Genomic DNA, 20,135 nt, shown 5'->3' on the forward strand with positions numbered 1-20,135 from the left:
AAAAACCTGCGGCCAACACCATTAACGTCACGTGCCTTTTAGAACGATGGCGTCTGTGTGAATGCGTAGGTGTGTGTGTATGTGTGTGTTTGCACGCGCCGCGAGTGTACAGGGATAGATTAAAAGGAGAAGGAGGAAGTCTGGAGGAGCGACAGAGAGAAAGAGTGTTTGGAAAGACGAAAGAGAGAAATAACATGGATAGGAGTCCAGAAGATAAATCGCCTGAAGGGTGTATAAAAGATAAACCTCGATATGAGGGGGGGGGGAGAGAGCACTAATCTGGATTAGAGGCAAAATGCTATTTGTAAATGTCATTTTTTTTTTTTTAGACATGCTTAAGTCAAGCTTGCTATTGTGGGTTCAACGCGACTCCAAAAGGGCAGAGAAATGGAATTCATTTTTATTTGTGAACTTATTTTTTGACTTAAGTGTTTTAATTTTACGTCAAGAGCGTTGACTTCAACGTGTTGAAGATTTATTTTAATTCCAAACTGTTAGTGTGAATTATTTTTTTAAATCGAAAGTGCTATTAGTACCTATATTCTTGTTGATGTTAACGATCGCGATAGTTTCAAACATTTAAAGTTATTTCACACTTATAATTTAAAATAATAAAATTAATTACTTCTTACCACTTACCAATACCGTCTCACCTACTATGAGATAATAAAAAACAAACAGAAACTAAATATATTTTAAATTTATGGGGTTTGTATTCGGAAAAAAATTAATTTAACGTAACAATAAAATTAATTAACTGCAATTAAGTTACAGCATAGATTTTATGGAAAATAATGCAACTCAAAGTTAGAAGTTACATCTAAAAAAGTAACTCTTTATATAATTTAGTTAAAAGTAATTTAATTTAAACTTTTATCTCATTAATGCCCAGTCTTGATTTTTGGCAGTTAGTTACTTCACATTTTTTTATTAAATAGATGAATAGTGGGTACCTATCTGCAGTTAATTAGATAACGGGCTCACTGTAATAGTGTAATAGATGTGTTGAATTTTAATTAAATTATACTAATCATTGTATATGAAAAAACGATTCTGAAATACCGTCTGTCAGTTTATTTTACTAAATATATTATATATTATGATATATTAATTATATTGCTATAAAATAATTATAATTTACTGTTAGTAAATAGTAGTAAATTTTTGCCCAAAATATAATCCATTTGAAAATGCCATTGCGTGTATAAAATATATTAATTTACCTACTTTAAAAGTTTCAAGTATACCCGCAATTAATAATTTTCAACTACAACAAAATAAATAAAATTGTTATTCTTCGTTTGAATCTCTAATTTCAATAGTCTATATTTGAACTTTATACATCTATAAAAAATCTATTGAGGAGAAATACCTAGTTAATTTATGGGTGCACATCCAATGTCAAAAAATCTGAACTTTAAACGCTCATAAAAAAAACTAATGAGACTTTCTGGAATACTTTTTTGTTGTTTTAGATAAAAAAAAACCTTTGAGAGTCCTTGTATTCAATTTTCAAGTTTTTTGACCCAATGATAAACTTTTTAGCAACAGTTTTAAAAAATTAAAATTTCAAATGTCTATAAATACCTCAAGAAGGGTCAAAATATTTTGAAAATTTTATGATTTATAGAAAATTATAACAATATAAATATTTGATCAAAGCTATTATGCTATGTGTCAAACAAATTTAGTTTGGAATATGTACTGCTCACTCTTTACAATTATATACAAATGCTGGGTTCCAAAGTTATAACAAATAAAATATGAATAATAAAAATAAATAACAAAGAAGTTAAAAAAAAATAGTGGGATATTTTAATATATTAAGTGTCAATGCTAAAAAAGAACTTTAAAATTAACAAGAAAAAAGTGGTGAAAAAAACAAAAACTAGTTAAATTCATTATAATTTAGATGCAATAATAATAATTATTAATAATATAATATTTTGAAATAAGCAAAGTTTTTCCATAAAAATAATAACGGTATAGTTGTAATATAATATTAACAAGTGGTAGACGGTGACATTAAAATATTATGTTGGGCAGAAAGTAGAGCAAACATAATAAAACTGGTGCTGGCTATAAATCATATTTTTAATTTCTACTAAATAATTTGTTAATTTATAACACTGTGTTTTTTGACAGTAGGTTTTGTACTCAAGAAAGTGAGACACGATAGTCAAGGAGTCAACACTGGATTAAAGACTTTGCGATGCGTGGATAGTGGAAGAAAGATTATATCTGCGCATTACCTATTTGTTTTCTCTCTCTGGCCTATCTGGGACATAAACAATTTGAGTTTTGTAGATCTATTCTTGTTTTTATTTCGGATTTGATACAATAAAGTAAATCGAAATTCAAACTCAAAGGGAAGAATATTAAATATTATCTAGATCACCTCATATAGGCTTCTATTGGTATTTTGTTTTTCAACCATAATAATAGGTATTATATAAGTTAAAAAATTTGCTGTTACGCGTGGGTCAGATTGTCAGAATGATAAAACGAATTTTAACTGGCATCAACCAACGAAGACAAACAAAATAATAATTTTTTGAAAATACTCAAGTCATATCGGTACGTCAATCGCTCGTTAATAATTTACCACATGACAATATTTATTTATTTGATCGCAATCACCGAATGACGATTGATCGTAAAATTATTACTACCAGAGTTATTAGTCGCTATCAGTCGTTGTTCGTATAGATTTAATATTAGCAATAACTTATACCATATAAGTAAAAATAATATTGCGTTCAATTGTCTTATACGTTACGTTAATATAACGGCGAAGTGGTGCCAGCTCACGTTAAGTGTTTGTATGGGTTAGTTTAAGGTAGTTTTAAAAATAATATTAACTGTAATTACCTAAGTTACATCTATCACCGAACCTTTCAGCCTCGATTTAGTTAATTTATATTTTATACCTACATACAGTATTGAATTCAGTAGACAGTAAAATATATATTCAATCATGTATTCATGTGGCGTAGACAGTGGAGGTTTTGTGTGTTTAATTGACATTGACATTGACATTTTTCCCCTAATAAATGTGTTATTTTTATACAAAAACTGTAAATAACTTGATTTAATTTATACTTAACCTCCCCCCCCCACATTTCATGATAGGCCACTGTATTAAATATAATATTATATTATGCAGATGAAAAATGTTTGTGCATGTATTATTTAAATTTAATTTATTTTATATTTACTTTTTGTACTCTGGTCGGACAATTCAAATTTTTGGGTTCCCAGTAATAATATTAAATAATTTTATGATATACGACTATAGGTTATACGCCCACACGTCTTGAACCCAACACTGTATAGCAGAGGATAATGGGTGAATAAGTGATACATTTATATTTTACAACTAAACATTCTTAGTTTAGACTAAAAATTATAATAAGAAAAATATCAACAGCTTCCCATATTATTTATTGACCAGCATTTGATCATCCATTCGTTCATTCTTCTTTATTTGTGGACTAAGCCTAAAGTGGCTTGCCCCTTGGCGACACGACAGTAAAAAAAAAACGCGCTATTATATAATACCTCATGCAGTCATGCAACGCTAAATATAATGACACAAAAATTGGGTACAACCTGCTTGACTATGTCATTTAATGAGTCCTAAGGTGGTGAGGAAACTAGCAATGCTGAAAATATATCACCATTATATATCATTATTATGCCAAATATAATATTAAATCAAACGTTTATGATTTTAGCTAGGTATAGAAATAGAATACTTACTGGCTGCTGCAGAATATCGTTGTAATAAACTCAACTTAGGTATTCGTTCAACTATATGATTAATGAAATATGGTGGTGGATAATGTACTAATATAGTAATATACTTGCGTAAAATAATAAAAATATTATAGAAAAAACAAATAATTATTATTTGTACTTATCTATTTGGCATTAAACAGCATTTTGGTCTATTTGTAATTAAATAATTTATTATACAATGTCAATAAATGGATAGGTACTTGTTTGAAATTTAATGACTAATCATAATAAGACAAAAAAATTTTTTTTTCCTGAAATACGCAGTTAAAGAAACTTGAATGTACTATACAAACAGATCAGACTGCTGTTTTATTAAATATATTTTTAATTATAGGACATTTTAAAAGGATAGAAAAGTTTGAATTATATAGATATTATGAAATCATTAAACTTCTGAAATTTAACACTATTAGGTACCAAAATAATAATTTTAATAAATTATAATAAATAATGATATCTATAAGATTGTTTAAAATTTAAAATTTTAAAATTAAAAATTTTTATATCATACGTCTACATTTAAAAAGCTTTTATGCATTTAACCATTTAATATATTCACGACAATTAGGACCTACCTACTTATAGATTTAGTTATAATCTGTATGTGCTATTGGCATTCATTGTTCAATTGAACTCTGACTTCTCAACCCACGTCGTACACTCAGAAGCTAAATGCACAATACCTAGATGCACTGGAATGATTTGTATGCAAAATATAAATAAAATAAAGAATAATGTAAATTCATTCATATGACATAATATGCCATGATATCATTATTAGTTATTACTAGTTTCTTGTAGACTGAAGTGTATCAGTGTTAAACAGCCTTTCCTTAAAAAAATATAAATTACTATTAATATAAATATACCTATATTATATATTATATATTATTATATAGGTAAGCAATAGGTATTTATTATTGAAGAAATAATGCATTTTATATTTTATGTTTGTTATAACTTGTAATTAAAATACTCCAAATCACAAAATGTTAATATAATTTGTAACAATGTTCAACAATAGTATCGTCTTCTTAAATAATTGAGGTAATTTATTGGTTATTTTTATAATGACATGTGAAAATCACATAGGCACATTGATACAATAATAATTCTTGTTTTAAATTTTAGATTATTAATAAGTATGAAATAAATGAGTATATACAAAAATATTTAGTACAAGTTGGCTTTGAATGTGTTTGGAAATTCTATCAATACAAAAAAAACAAGATATTTCAAGGCTTTACATAGATACAGCTTAAGTATATAATATTTTACTAGTGGTGCCGAACTAAATTTAAGTTTAGTGAGGAAGAGAACAAATTAAATTCTCGTCATAAACTCTGTGATGGTTCTAGAGGGAAACATAATTCTCCACCCCTCGAGACCCTGAATATCCAAGTTTAATATTTAAAAAAATAAAAATAAGTGTATCAACTTTAGTTTTGACCTAAATTGTCTTTATATTTACCCTTTGAAACATAATACTGTATTCACTTTTAGTTTATTAGATTTCTTGAAAATTTAACTTTATAATACTGTCTTCTTAAAATACTTATAATATATTATTGTATAATGTTTTTGTTGGTATTTATGCTTTTAATTAATTATAAATAAATGTTACTTACTGAATAAGGTAAAATTATTAAAGTATATAGTGGTGTCATAATTCAGTGAATAACTTACGAGTGAAAAATTCTAGGAATATATTTTTTGTAATGTTGTTGGAAAAAAATTTTTTTTTCCCATCCCAATAACCAAACGAATGATATGTTATTCCAGAAGTATTTAAATTTATATTACGTGCGTAATATGTATAAGATAACCAATCACAAGATAAAAAACACCTATATTATAACCCAATCAGCACAACTTTGTAGGGAAGATGTGTATTTCCATGTCTAATGATCATCGCTAATGATGTTCGGCACCACATGGTATTACATTTTAAATGATACAGACATACAACATTAGATTAATATTTAAGTTCCTTAATAACAAAATAATATATAATATTAACTATTGTAAGTATTATAGTAATAAAATAATAATGTATAGATATATGCAAATATTATGACTTCAACAAGTAACAGTGTTCTTGTATAAGGTTGGATAGAGGAGTATAATATTACTTGTTAAACAATTTAATTTTACTTTCTCACACAGTATAACATTTAGCTAATAAATTGACTACAGTAATAATACCAAATTCAGTGGCGTTCCCCATTACCACACACTAATGATCAAAAAACGCATAAGACAAAGTGACACACGAACATTTTGATATTACCCCATGATTCAAATACAAGGTTTTTAGAATTTTCTGGTGTTATCAAATCATCTGCATTAAATTTGAAGATCAGTCCAGATATTACTCACTTTCAGTTAATTTCACAAATGTATGTGGTCGGCTTACTTAACCATAATTTAATATTCCAATAAAAAATAGTTGTTGACTTTCAATAGTCCACGTGAAAGCGAAACGTATAACGTACCTACCTATATTTTCTAAAAGTAAAGGTAATATGTATTAAATGCTAATAATCGCAGGAAAGATTCTATGTCCGTTTTAATAAGTTCGGTTATACATTTTTTTATAAAATTATTTCTTGTGACATAGTTTGGTGGTATCCAAAAAATTTGGTATAACGATCAATGTAAACCATGAAACTACAAAATAGAGACATAGGTATTCAATAATATTCTACAATTAAAACATAAGAAATGTCTCTATTAAATAACATGTTTATGAATATTCAATTACATTTACTAGGTACTTACGAATGTGATTATGGAATACGAGACTTAAAGCAGTGCGGTATCGTGCCATTTGTGTGTGGTAATGGAAAGCTTCGAATTAAGGGCACAGTATATACTCATTTAGTATGCAGGAAAAATATAGATGAATTGGTCTGATGCTTACACCTTGTATTTTCTGACAAGTCTATTTAGTTAATGTTAATGGTAACGTCGTAGCGATAAGGAAAACAAATATAACAGACCAAAGTCCAACAAATGTGTAAACAAATTGAGCATTGTTAAAATATAAAGATCGACTTTTAACCGTCAATTCCGATGAACCACGGCCAGAAATCGTGTATTGCTTGAATGCAGATAACACAAAATATTTTACTATGAATAATTATTCAACCCACAATATTATTAATGTGTTTTGAGCGTCGTGAGAATGAGAATATTACATTTAATCAATTAATTGTACGTATAAATATAGTGTATTATTTTATGGTTACCTATATAGACCATTATCAGAGTTTAAGCATTTTCTATTAGCATACTAAACGTGTACCCGATCGTAATTTTTAGGAACGAAAATCTACTGTCAAGACTATACCTACCATTAAAATGGTTTAAATACTACTACACATTTTTTTGTGGCGATGGTATGTTATTTACCTATTCAATAATTTAAGTTATAAATTAAAATAAATCATAAATTACTTTCGGAATTTTGTTTAACAGCGAGTCTTTTAGTTTAACAATGGTAAGAGTTTCCTGTAAGTTGTTTAAAGTTGTTGCCTTGATACAACTGGATAATTTTGTTTTAAAATGTGGAGTATAGAAATAAGGATCAATTTTTTTTTCTGCGGATAAATTCAATCCATCTTTAATGTGAACTTGTACTTTGTATATTGGAGAATATGCTGAGTAGAAGACAACCACTACATGTAAATTCTTAATTTCGACTAGCACGTCTTCATCCAAAACCAAGTGTTTATTTAATATTACGGACATCTTAGAAGTAAAAGTTAGTTTATTAAAAGTGATAGCGTATCGCGTATTATACGAGTCACCCATTTCAACAAACTTCACGTTGTTAATTACATCACAGTTGAGCTGTTCGTTTAAACGCATGTTGGTGGTGCTTATGGACATTGGGCGAGTTTTAGTTACATCTTTTTCTGGAAAGTCACTACAATCAAAAGTTATATTCTCTGGAAAAAAAACCGATGGAGTGTTTATTTCATTTTCGAGTTGTTTCAATAAACCATAAAAACCGTCAACTGGTAGATGAACATTCATTTCATGGGAACGTTTCAACTGCATATCTACTGCATGTGCTACATATTTATCATCATTAGGCTCATAATATTCCTTTAGGATGGGAATTTCTAAGCTAAAAAATCCTAGATTTTCATAATCACGATAAATGACCAAGTAACTGTCACGAATGCTAGTGTTGTATTTATCTCGGCTACCATATCCTACAAAATCAGTAGTTCCACTAATTACTAATTCATCAAACTTATGGGTAGCATATAAGAAACGATTTATTTTTTTTTTATGAATCGTACTTCTGCCTAATTCAATGTTTACTAGTTTTAAATTCTCCAAATTACGAATCTTGGTGTCGCTAAAACATATTTTTTCATTTGTAAAAGCCACTGCAGAGATACAGTACGGAAAAACGTTCACTGATGTCACGTCCTCAAACAAAGTAACGGACTCTAGATGAATCCGCTTAAACAAATTGTCAAATTTTATCATTTTATTGGAAAAGTCTTTGAAATAGTTAGAAACGTCCAATTTCACAGCTGAAAAATAACATATAAATACAAATTAATTTCCTATTAAAATACGTTTACCTAACAAATCGTGACAAAATACTAATAAATTGTTAAAATAAAAAATGATTGAGATATTCTTGCTGTGTGTGACTGTGTTTAAAATACTATTGCCACTTGATGGTTTTTTATAGTCTTTGAAATTATAAGGTAATTATCAAGGTGAAAATTAAATTCCTAAATTGGCTAAGTTATTATTATTATCCTTATAACATAAATATAATTGATCGTAATTTGCTTTTTTTAACTAATAAAACTGTATTCATCAGTGAAAAAAAAATCTTCAGATTAGATCATTTATAAAACAACATAATATAGAAAGACCAATTTATAGTAGATACTGTTTTATAAAAAAATTCAAGTGTTTAATACACAGTTATGCTTTAATTTTCCCTTGTATGGCAATGGTAATTGATAGTTACAGTCAATAATGTCCAAATTATTTTAAGTATCTAATTTATTATAAATCTATATACTTAAATTTTTAAAACCCCTATAATTCATAGAATGCTTTTAAATATAAATGTACAAAAACTATTTCTATCCCATCACTCAGCATTAGTATTATAATTTAAATAAAATTGGAAACATAAAAAAAGGCATAATACAATTTGTTGTAATAATAGTTAGAAGAATAATACGTGAAACATCAACAACTTAAAATGTAATTTCATATCCCCCCAAATGAAAAATATATTTATTTATTAAGCCTTCGATGCATTATTTTTCTTATTTATTATAAAATCTATATAAGAGTACAATAAAATAATTAAAAGTGATGTTCGAATAAAATTACTGGATATGTTTGCTTACGTGTCTCTAGTTAAAAAACTTCAAATTTAAAAACTCATTATTTACCTATGTATAATTTTACTATATATTTAGGAGGTGTTACATGCCTCTACATACATACATACATAGGTATGCTCTCTGGTGTATACCTGCAGGCTGCAGCAGTAATATAATAGATGTATGATGTTTCGTCTACACAGCTTACCGCAAATGTGCGATAAGTAGTTAAAGGTTTGTGTGAGCAAGAAGATGGATAGGAGAATACGGATTTTGTGAAGAAGTCTCTCAGTTGACACCCGATCAAAGGCCTGGGCTTTACAATCATTTTTAGTTTTTAGGGTAGAAGTTATAATATCTGTTAAACTATGAACTCGGGAGTAGTGTCCAGTATTTATTATTAAAATCAAATTGAGTATTAGGGATTATGCAAAGTTCGTTAATAATTGGGGAGATTTGAGGAAATCCTTTTTGAAAAGTATTTAGATGAAAGAAGACAAGTCGAACGATAAGATAAAACTAAGTCTGGTCTTCCCATGTTCTTTTAGATAATATGCGCCATTGGAAAAATATAATTGGCAATTTATAATTTCCATACTCGACGTTGGACTTGGCTAAAAATTATGGAATATCAAACGTAAGTTTAAATGTTCAGAAATAATTACTCAAGTTGGTATATAAAATCAAAACGTAGTACAAATAGCAAAAATTTAGTAATAATTAATATTATAATTCAGGGCTTTACACCCGAATCATTCGGTCTCCGGGTTTTGGGTGCTGGATCTATGCGGGTGTTCAAATACCAAAAATAAAAATTTAAACACACGTTTGGGTTTTAATAACGGTTATTATTTGGATTAATATTGGTTAATACAGGTGTTTTAACAATTTTTCCATGGTTTGTAAGGAACCAAAATATTCACAAAGACCTCAAAATTCGTTATCTCCAAGACCACATCATAAACTTGGCTGATAGCTTTTTCAAGTCTATTCAGAAGTCAACAGCTCCAACGCCCCTATGTTCGTAAACAGCTCAAAACGAGTCAAAATATTTAAACATTTTTATCAAGTATGGGATTGATAAAATAAACATATAGTGTAAATTTCAAATATCGACAGTTATATGGAAAAATTCCACTGACCATATTATTCTTAAAACGAGACAAACAACATCTCATTTAATGTGTTCCGAATACCAGAATATGACTGTCAAAAATTAGACCGTATTATTTTAAACGAGATATGATAGTCAAGTTCCCCTAACCTATATATCTTGTACCTATTTTCAACTTTTTAGATTTTTTTTCAGAATTTCATAATCTGTATAGAAATTAATTTGTATTTATAAATGTAAGGTCTGTGAACTGTGGGTAACTCAAGCCGACAAGATGGGCTTACCAATAGACCTCTTACTACTTTACCATATTATCTTCTTAGTTTTTTTATTACTGACTACTGCTGTAGAATAAAAGCACCATATTTTTTTTATAAGACCATAATAATACACATTTAATAGCATCCATAAAAAAGCCAAGGGAGGGGGGTTGAACTATTGACTCCCTTACCGGGCTAGGTAGGTACTCTACTAATATTTTGAGCAACAGACTACAGTTCTTTGTATGCATGTATGTATGTATGTATGTATGTATGTATGTATGTATGTATGTTTGTATGTATGTATGTATGTATGTATGTATGTATGTATGTATGTATGTATGTATGTATGTATGTATGTATGTATGTATGTATGTATGTATGTATGTATATATGTATACTATGTATACGTCATACATATTATAAATATTTAATTTTATAACTTGCTAATATTAACTACATGTTAATGAAATTCGATTACAATGTAGCAAAATACACCACAATTTATTATACTTCAGAATATAAAATAAAAATATATCTCGCCATTGTAAAAAATAAAACTATAAAAAAACAACATTAAAAAAGATGGGTAAGTGGATGTTGCTCTGCTGTATAGTGAGTTACAAGTGGGTTACAGTATAATGGATGGTATTTAATTAGAATTCAATGATATAATATTTTCATTGTATCAGAAAAACGATTCTGAGCGGTGACGGTTTGTCAGTGTGGGTGTTTTATATTATATTTATATTGTTATAACTTAAAATATTATCAATACGGTAGCCAGTAAGTTGAATTAATATTATAAAATTATAACAAAATAACTAAAATAGTTATTCTTAGTTTTTAATATGTAATTTCGTCCAAATTTGAACTTAAAATAACTAAGTATAAAAATAAACTGTGTAAATGTGATTTTCAGATTTTTTGGTAACAGAATTAATTACTTCTATGGAACTTTGTTTTAAATTTTAAATCTTTAGCTTTTATAGCTTTTAACTTTTAAGTTGAGCATTTTATACATTTTTAACTACTAAATAATTTGTAAATTCTCAATTTGATAAATTTTGTCAAAATACGAACTTTAAATGAAAATAAACAATTTGTGCCTAAGTATTTTTAATATTTTTCATTTGCTATTGTAACAATATATCAGGAGCCTTGTATTACATTTTGATGCTTTTTGGCCCAATAAATAAAACTTTCTTGATTTTATAAGAAAAAATACTAAAAAAATTGAAATTTTAAATTGTCCTTAAACAGCTCAAAACAAGATAAAATATTTTTAAAATTTTAGCAAATATTGGAATTGATAAAATAAACATATGATAATAATTTCAAGAGTCGATGGTTATTCGTTTTCGAATACCAATAAAATAGCAAAACCGTTACATGATGAAAAATCGATTGAATATCCAATATTGTAAAAATATGAATTTCAAACGCTCATAAAAATTTAATTTGATTTGCTTGTAGCCATTTTTTTTTTTTTGATAAAGGTATACAAACCTATGAGGAATATTGTATAACATTTTTGTATCCTAGATTTAAAAAGAAAAATCTTTATGAATTCTTAATTCAAAACAATTCGCTCATTTTCGTGATTTTTTTCGTATTTTGTTATGATATGAATTTTAATTGCTTAAAAAAACAGCGATTAAGAATTTTTAATATTTTTTAAACGTCATTGTAACAATATAGTAGGAACCTTGTATTAAATTTTCAAGCACTTTTACTCAATAAATAAAGTTTTATTGACATTCATAGAAAAAAAAAAATAATACAATTGGAAACTGAAAATGTCCCTAAACAGGTCAAAACAAATCAAAATATTTTGAAAATTTTATCGTGCATAGAAAATGTTATTATAAACATTCAGTCAAAAAGTTACACCAAAAACCGAAATCGATTTTGCGTAAAAATTCCCGTTTTACCTTAATTTTTCTTTTTTTTTTTTCACAGCGTTTTTGAAAATTACTGGACATTTTAAATTTTGACCTACCCAATGCACCAACAATATTCACTTTTCCATCGAACAAGGTACCGAAGTTAAAAATTGAAGAATTATTTTGACTACTTATCGTGTACAGACACAAAAAAAAAAAAAAAAAAATCATACTTCATTGTAAACACATTCATCGATACACTCATAATCTAAAAATTCTAAAAATTTGAATTTTTTTCACCAAAAATATTGTTATTTAATTACTACAAATTATCTAAAAAACAGTTGAACATTTTCGTAATAATGAGTGTAGACACTTATATATGTCTGAACATAATATTTAATAGTGACGTACAGTATAACATTATACAATAATCTAATTTTAATTTATTTAGAAATTACTCATATATATTATAGTTTATCATTATAATGTAAAAATATGTCTTGTATAATCTATACCTTTTATTTTAATGTTACATATGATATTTTTCAATAATCCAAGCAATGTTTTGACTTATAAAACTAATATTAATACTAAATGTATCGAACAATTTGTAATCTGAACTCAATTACCCTACACGAGCAATATCTCACTTGGTTACGTTATTTTCATAAATTGTTAATTTTGATGTATATTGTTATTATTGATTAAGACTTAAAAACTAAATCATAACTATTATAAGTCACAGGGTGTTACCACTGGGTATCTTCCCTAATCTTATTATTCACATCACTCTTACTTGTCACCTATCAAACCTACTTATTATACTAAGGAATGTATAGATTGTAGATTACTTCAAATAAATAAAAAAAAAAAAAAAAAAAAAACTATTATAATTATGTAATAACCAAAAACAAAAATGATTTAAGTATGCAAATCTACTTAGAATGCTTAAATACAATAATGTAAGTATGTATTTATATCATCAAATTTACTACCTATAATATTTCGAAATATTTCAAAGCCAATAAATATAATATATAGGTAAGCTTATGCTTAAGTGTGTTTTTTATAGTGCTACCAATCTTTTATAATTAATTTTCAAACAAGTAAATAATTTTTATTGGTCTATTACCCAACCAGTCCTTACCTTTCGGTTCATCAGGATTGACACCATAACTTTTGAAGATCTCTTCAGGAAAAACCACATTATGATATTTTTCTATTGCAATTGTAGAATTGAATAGAGTTCCTAGCAAGATATTATCAAGAAGATGATCAGTTATTGAGATAGCTGTGACCAGAGTTATCAAAACTGTAGCTATGTGAACCATTATTGATCCTGATCGAATTGAAGATATTATCGACTATTTTGGTTGGAATTGGGAGCATGAAAAATAAGACACATCATTGAATTACTTATAACGAAAAAAATTATTAGAAAAAAAGTTATAGGTGTCAAACTTGTGTGTACGGCCGCGGCGTACGCAGATATCAAAAATGAGTGGTTGACGTATGATTAATGTGACCCGGCTGCAATAAAATAGTAATGACGGTTTTATTCATTACAAATATATATTATAATTTATAATATTTGACTACTGTTTTTGGTATTAACTCACCTTATTGTAATTGATTTTCATACAAATATTGTTTTCTAAATATCTGTTTTTCTTGTAATTCAAAATGTTCTTTTGATGTTGGACTCACAATGTTACTAGATGCATTACTACAGCGTATCATACACCAACCTCTCCCTGTTGCCAAGCTACCAAAACTCCGCACACGGCCCAGGAATCATGTGCGCTAGCATCTGCAAGTAAATCGATATTTCACCCCGGTTTTGTCATGCGCAAGTTGAAATAACAACCTTAGTAGAACAAATACAGCATTCGATAAACAGAAAATAGCCCGGGACTAATATTATAAGCCACCCCACCACACTCAGTCACCATCACAACCACCAAAGCTATCAACCCCGGTCGCCTACACTACCACCAGTTGACTCAACCCCCAGTAACTATATCGACCCCAGGAATGCTACCTGTTAATATATACTTATTATATATTTGTATTTTGTAGTAAAAATTAAATTACACAGCTTACGTAATTTGACAAGCAACACAGAAAGTAGAGATTATAACAACTATACAGTGTAAATAGAACGGGTTTTTAAAATGTTAAATTTTTTACAGTAGACACGAACAATCAATTTTTAATTATTATAAAATGTTTTAGCTAAAATATAAACTCAATTATCGATTTTGCACATATCAAATGCAGAATATGATTAATTTTTGCTAATGGGGGGGGGGGGGGGCGCCATGTAAATTATTTGAACATTTCAAGGAATTACTATATCGAATTGGGTGCTGTAGCCGTATGTGTTGCCAACTTTTAATTTGAATAATACCAGCCAAATGGTGTACCAAAACAATCCCCCCCCAAAAAAAAAAAAATTATAAATTTTAAATGGATATATTTAATTCAGATATCACATCTCGTCTTACAAAAGAATAGAAGATGTTTAAAAATAAATTGTTACTATACAATTATACAATCAGAATATAAATTTAAATGGGTAAAGTGATATTTATAGTATGGGAAAATTCTATGAAAATTAATTTTTGTATTTCCAATGATATGGTTTATTGGGTGGTTTGAAAATAAAAACATCTATTATCAATATTGTAGTAGAGAAGTTAGTCTGTGCTTTCACACGAAAAGTCAATTTTAGATATTTTAATTACTAAACTCTATAGTTAAAACAAACATTGGACATTGAAAATAAAATATCGAAAATCTATATAGATAAACATCTTATATAGGTAATAAGTGTTACTACTATAATGTCACTCAGTAAGCTAACTGTATTATTGGAAATACGAAACTAAGTTTCAGTGTTTCGCTTACATTTATAATTAGTGGGTAAAGTGCAACGTTATTGGCATGAACGTGCACGTGCAGGAGCCCTCCACTATTTATTTTATATACAGTCACTCACATTAATAATCACTTACTACACACACTATGACATGGCCCGCATATTTTGCTATATTATTGAACTCCTTAAATATGATCGGTATTGATACCTCAATAAAGTTAACACAACACTATTATATTTTCGACTCATTATTCTTTACGAGAGAATAAACAACTATAGATTTTACCTGTTTACAAACCAGTAATCAATGTTTAGCCCTGTTTCAAAATAATATATTGATATGTATGTGTTACAGTTCAAATCGATGAATTAATTGATCGACATTTAGTTGTGATAAAGAAACAAATATTAAACGAGGATGTGATAAATTATTACATCTAATATATTATACTAATAACAAATAAGTATTGCAAAAATTATTCGAGGTTGGTGCAAGTCGATATAATTAATCAATAAAAAAAATAATAATAATATAATTCACATAATATCAAAACAACCTTTTATAACTAACAAACTATAAATTCTAGTCGCCTAGAAATTTTAAATGGGAATCATAAACATATTAGGTATCATTTATTACTAATTAATTATTCCGATTGTGCATTTTAATACATTACTGCAGATTATAATATTATATGTAAAAGGTTATTACTAGTTATATAGCTGTTACTAAATCTGGATTACTATACCATTAATTATAAATACTATAATTTATGATCAATGGTACAAACTAGTAACTACTTGTTAGGTGTAATAATTTCAATCCCGAAATGTGTAAAAGAGTGAGTTCTACTGCACCAAAACCCATTTGCACCTATAAGCGCTCCAAATAATTGCCCATTAGTACCCAAAATATTTAAAATGCGTGCTAAGTTGCCAGATTTATAGTTTTGCAGTATAATATAACACAATTATCACTAAAAATGTATTATATGTATTAGGCGCATATCACGGATAGAGAGGACTGGAAACGATAAGATGGGATGTGACGGCAGTGGCGCCGAAACCAAAAAAATGAGGTAGGGCTAACTTTCAAAATTATGAGACACCACCACCCCCTGACCAATAATATTTGACGTTTACAAAAAATTGGGCTGTATTTAGGCTGTAAATTGCCTGTAAAGGCGTATGCTACAAAAATAAGTCCAAGTATAAGTAACTCGTTGACACAATCACTGAACCACCAAACCACCCACCCACCACCTAAATATTATGTGGTAGGGCATCCGCCCTACCTGAATATAGGGTTCGGCGCCACTGTGTGACGGTGAGCCTGACAGCAATTGCCTCAGTACCTTCTACCCTTCCCTGCTCAAATTGGTACATAGCCAACACACACGCTATGTGCTTGGTAAAATATCAACCATTTGGATTTTGATTTTTCATTTATTTAATATTTTCATTCTTATCATCATTACATTTTCCATCCAGCCGATAGGTAGCGTTAAAACCAGCTATGCTAACTAGCTAGTTATGTACTACGAAAAGCAGCAGAGGCACTTCGGAGATCGAACATATTTAAAATTTGCTTGTTTTCAGTTCTCTCTATCTTAATCCATACCCTGTGGTACATATACCACGGATTAAGATATAATGGACTAGAAACGAGCAGCTTATCAGTGGCACCAATTGTGTTTACAAGAGAAAAGACGTGCGGGTAGTCGCAATGACCGATGGGCATTGATAATTTAATAACGCCATCTATGTAAAACACAGACTAAGATATAAATGTGACGCCAAATAAAACCATTGGTACCGATGAAAACCAATCAATGCCCCGTGTTGATAATTTGGCGGGGGCGCATAAAAGATTAAACCAGCCGGCGTCCGTGAGGACGTGGGTCTGGTGTTCGTGGCTTCGTTATATAATATGCGGTAGTTCATGAGTGTCGTTACTGGGTTAGACGAAGCGATCCGCAGTTTAGTCGTCACTATTGAGACGTCACCGTTGGGACGAACTTCCAGAGTGGGCTCTGCGCCCGTGCGCAGAGTTCTATGTAGCCCGTCCACCACAATGATATAGAGCAGTGGTTCTTAACCTTTTTTAGTTCAGCGCCACCTTTATCGTAATAACTAATTGCTAACGCCCCCCCTCGTACAAAATCAAATTTTCTTATAAATATATATATATATTTGTATATTTATTTATTCATCAGTATATTAGAACATTATTAATTAAACTATTAAAGTAAAAACTCTTATTTTTAGATAGTTATGGTTATATTTTACACCACTTAACAAAACAATTTAATACTTTACTATACAAAAAGGTTTACTGAACTATAAAAATAAGTGCTGAGCCGATAAAATAAGAGTTTCACCGATTGAATGAGGTTTACTATTTTTGGTATCAATAAAGACACCTTGTACGAAGTGACAAGTCCTTTATCAAGATCAGATGTTTGTTTTTTAAATAAACTATTCACAGTAGACCGTTTGTCAATTTTTGCTTTAAGAGCCTGAAAAAACGAAAGTGGTTTCTCCAGTTTATCGGAATGCATTTTTGATAAATGATCTTTCATTCTTGATGGCTTCATTGCCTCATTCGAAAATGTTTTTTCACATATAAGGCACAACGGTAACTGTACATTAAGTGGTGATGTGATAAAACCAAACTTTAGGTACTCTACTAAATACTGACGGTACTTCTTTTTTGCACTATGATCACTAAAAATATTTATTAGTGTTGTCAGAAAAACAATTTTATGTGTAGATATTCGGTAATTACATAATAGTTACCTATAAATTATGAAAGATGCTGTATAATATTTACTGTACAGTTTTTGCAGGATTATGAATCAGCTTACGATGTATTATCTTTGGGGTGCATGTGGGTTAACAGTCAGTTTTCAACCTTATATCTTATATTCAAATGTAACAAATAAAACTAAGCAGAAGGATTTGTGGTGTTTTCGGGTATCTAAGTCAGGGACGTTAATTTTATATTATTGCATCCAAAAACCACACACTATGATTGATTTTGACCCCAAAATGGTCAGTAGACAAAAACAATACACTTTATTGATTCATTATAATATAGCAAAATTGAAAATACCGTTCACTATTTTTAGTAGAAGATACCAAAATAGATGAGGTAATAACATATACTGCACAGTGTACATTAATCATGGCATCATGCTAGCACGTTTTAAGTATTTAGTAGCCACTCGCCATTAGTCGGTTTTGTACTCTTGTGTAGAATTGTATGATATATAGTATATACCTATAATTTTAGTGGTTATGTTATGTAATTTTTAGCGTTTTTATTTAAATATTTTAAATGGTAATGACCCCAGGCAGTCGATGGGTGACTTGAACCAGAAGGGAACACCATGGGCAACCAGCTCGACCCACAGCGAATATCTGCACCCACGATACATCACGGCCCGGTCGGCAACCCTCTGATTATAGGGACCTAGTACATGCTAAGATTATACAATAATTGCAATAATTATTATTTGGATAATACACAATACATATATATGTTGGGTACTTTACTTAAATAAGGTAACCATGATATCTAGCGATAATATCACACATCTAGGTCAAGTCACCGACATACCTCGTAAATACTGTGAGGATATAGGTTTTTTTACGTCCCTATAAACCACCCACGATGTAAGGGGAGCACTTACATCGTGACCTGCAAGCCGCACCGCGTGTTAGCCCGAAGGCCAAGTCGGTGGAACTTGTAGGCTTTAATACACGCAATGGAAAATGAATTCCAAAGATTTATTTAAAAGGGGAGGGGGAAATAATACTTATAAAATAATAAAAGTGAATATAAGGTTATCATGTAGCTATATTTTACATGATTATGAGAAAATAAAATATTTAAGGAGGATTTTAGCAATTAAATAAGTGAAATATAATGGTAAGTGGCTCTCGCTCACAACGATACAATAAAAATAATATAATATTTTAGGCACAGAATCAGATATTACATAACATAGCCTTAATCGCAAGTGCGCTATTAGATTAATGACAATATTAATGGGTCGGTCGCAGACCGACGGGCACGCTGATAATTTATTGTGGGAAAAAGGTGTACCCAGTGGTTTACTATAATATTAACAGAGGTCTAAAATTCTGTGACGTTACAAGCATTTTATGACGAAGTACATTATTCATTTTATCAATTAATAAGCTTATTGTTCAGTTTCTGTAACAGATGGCCAAACAAAAAAAAAAAAAATATATATGATGGGAATCGTTTGTAATGTGTCTATACACTAATAAAAAAATTTAACAACTTTTCATAGTAAAGTGAATAGTTTAATAATTCATTATAAATATTGTACAATTGCTTAGGTACATATTTTATTATTATTGTTATTTAAGATTGTACTGTGTTATCGATCCAATGCAACGGTGTACCTTAATTGCCTATTCAAGTCGCCGGATCAGTGCTGTAATCGGTCCGTTCGTAACCGATCGGTTTTATATCACTAGATAAACTTCCAGTACTCCGTTTGAAATAAAACCTTTATACATTTTAAGGGAGTATAAATTTAATTTTAAAACTCGTACTTAAATTTAAACTAATTTTAAAATAGTATATTTTAATTTTTCCTGATCATTGTATTCAATACTAACACATCCCTCATAATGGTATAAAATATGGTTACAAATAACCAATTACCAGTATTTTATTGGTTCAGGTATTTTTTTCTCTTTACTAAAACAGATTAAATTAATTGTAATTTATATTGATATTTGATTTTTTTTATATTTATCCTTAACTATAAAATGGAGACC

General features: G+C 28.9%; 1 protein-coding gene across 2 annotated transcripts; it reads right to left on the minus strand.

Moving 5' to 3' along the window:
* Positions 1–4,756: 4,756 nt before the first annotated feature.
* Positions 4,757–14,458, minus strand: LOC107883046. 2 transcript variants are annotated; one of them, XM_016802373.2, is made up of 4 exons: positions 14,056–14,458; positions 13,898–13,966; positions 13,584–13,800; positions 4,757–8,354 (listed from the first exon to the last, which is right to left on the minus strand). In XM_016802373.2, the coding sequence occupies exons 3-4, from the start codon at positions 13,765–13,767 to the stop codon at positions 7,240–7,242; spliced, it is 1,299 nt and encodes a 432-aa protein (XP_016657862.1). In that variant the 5' UTR covers positions 13,768–13,800; positions 13,898–13,966; positions 14,056–14,458; the 3' UTR covers positions 4,757–7,239. The 2 variants fall into 2 exon arrangements, with proteins under 2 accessions (XP_016657862.1, XP_029342817.1); XM_029486957.1 differs by having other exon boundaries at positions 13,584–13,966.
* Between the last annotated feature and the right edge of the window lie 5,677 nt (positions 14,459–20,135).

The sequence above is a fragment of the Acyrthosiphon pisum genome, chromosome A1, assembly GCF_005508785.2.
Source record: "Acyrthosiphon pisum isolate AL4f chromosome A1, pea_aphid_22Mar2018_4r6ur, whole genome shotgun sequence".
NCBI classification, from domain to species: domain Eukaryota; kingdom Metazoa; phylum Arthropoda; class Insecta; order Hemiptera; family Aphididae; genus Acyrthosiphon; species Acyrthosiphon pisum.

Excerpts from the sequence above, each read along its gene's own strand:
- LOC107883046 (XM_016802373.2), bottom strand. The coding sequence starts at position 13,767 with ATGGTTCACATAGCTACAGTTTTGATAACTCTGGTCACAGCTATCTCA. Across the intron at positions 8,355-13,583 it reads CAATCCTGATGAACCGAAAG|CTGTGAAATTGGACGTTTCT; the intron begins GTAAGGACTGGT and ends GTTATTTTTCAG.